Source organism: Trichinella spiralis (genome assembly GCF_000181795.1).
Source record: "Trichinella spiralis strain ISS 195 chromosome Unknown Scfld1167, whole genome shotgun sequence".
Classification (NCBI taxonomy): domain Eukaryota; kingdom Metazoa; phylum Nematoda; class Enoplea; order Trichinellida; family Trichinellidae; genus Trichinella; species Trichinella spiralis.
In genome coordinates, this window is record NW_003528106.1 from 1 (window position 1) to 888 (window position 888).

Below are 888 nucleotides of genomic sequence, written 5' to 3' on the forward strand. Positions count from 1 at the left end.
ACGTCACTCCTGGAAACCGTAAGCTGCGCTACTTCTCACGAAGCCCGTTTCACGCGTATAGTCATCGTCCATTTGCTGCACTACCGACTCGGTTTTACCCTGTTCATCAATGATCAGTCGTAGAAACTAACAGAATTACAAGTGGTGCTTTTGTGCTCTTTTGTTCATGCGGCTGTGATAGTCTTCCAGATGATTAGCCAATGCCTATGTGGAACCAAATGTCATTCACAGCTTTTACTTTTTTCTTATTTCCCGATTATCCATATTATCTTAAGGTTAAACAACTCTTGGTACCAGGATGGGGCAATCTTAAAAGTCCTATCCCTGCACTAGCAGTTACTCTGAGCCAGCAGCCGCACAACAGCCTTTTTGATAAAAATTAATATATCATTGGTCAGCGAATGATACATTAAAAATTGCACACCGGATTTTGTTGATGTTTGCTCAGCAGTGATCCACAGATCCTGTCGCCTGGCCAGAAGTTGTGAGTATCTCTGTACTGAACGGCCGTAGTACATTGTGTTTTGGGCCTGGTCCCACGATGGAAAATATGGGGCAGTATCTGCGCTAGTGGAGGCATTATTTGCCAGATCATCATATATCTCTGTTACTGGATTCTGATCCCCTGCAGCCAGCCGTTTCAATTCATTCAGCTGCTGGTATAATGTATGCGGGTCCACTCTTCGGCCATCTGCATGCTCGCAAGTTTGTATTACTTGAGTGGCATCCAGATTAGTATACAGTTTTCCACAGCAACCTCTCATTCCTTAAATTCGAAACGAAATGGCTTGCTTATGATATTACACAACAATAACATCGTGCTATATTAAAACAATTCCATTTACCGATGCACATATCCAACATTTGTCATTGCAATTTGTGCGTTTC

At 42.7% G+C, this 888-nt stretch overlaps 1 protein-coding gene across 1 annotated transcript; it reads right to left on the reverse strand.

Moving 5' to 3' along the window:
* Positions 1–329: 329 nt before the first annotated feature.
* Tsp_13644 (hypothetical protein) lies at positions 330–764 on the reverse strand. The gene has a single exon (XM_003370103.1). It carries the CDS (start codon positions 762–764, stop codon positions 330–332), a length of 435 nt encoding a protein of 144 aa, XP_003370151.1.
* Between the last annotated feature and the right edge of the window lie 124 nt (positions 765–888).

What these genes read in the sequence shown, in the direction of transcription:
- Tsp_13644 (XM_003370103.1), bottom strand. Translation starts at nt 764, where the DNA reads ATGAGAGGTTGCTGTGGAAAACTGTATACTAATCTGGATGCCACTCAA.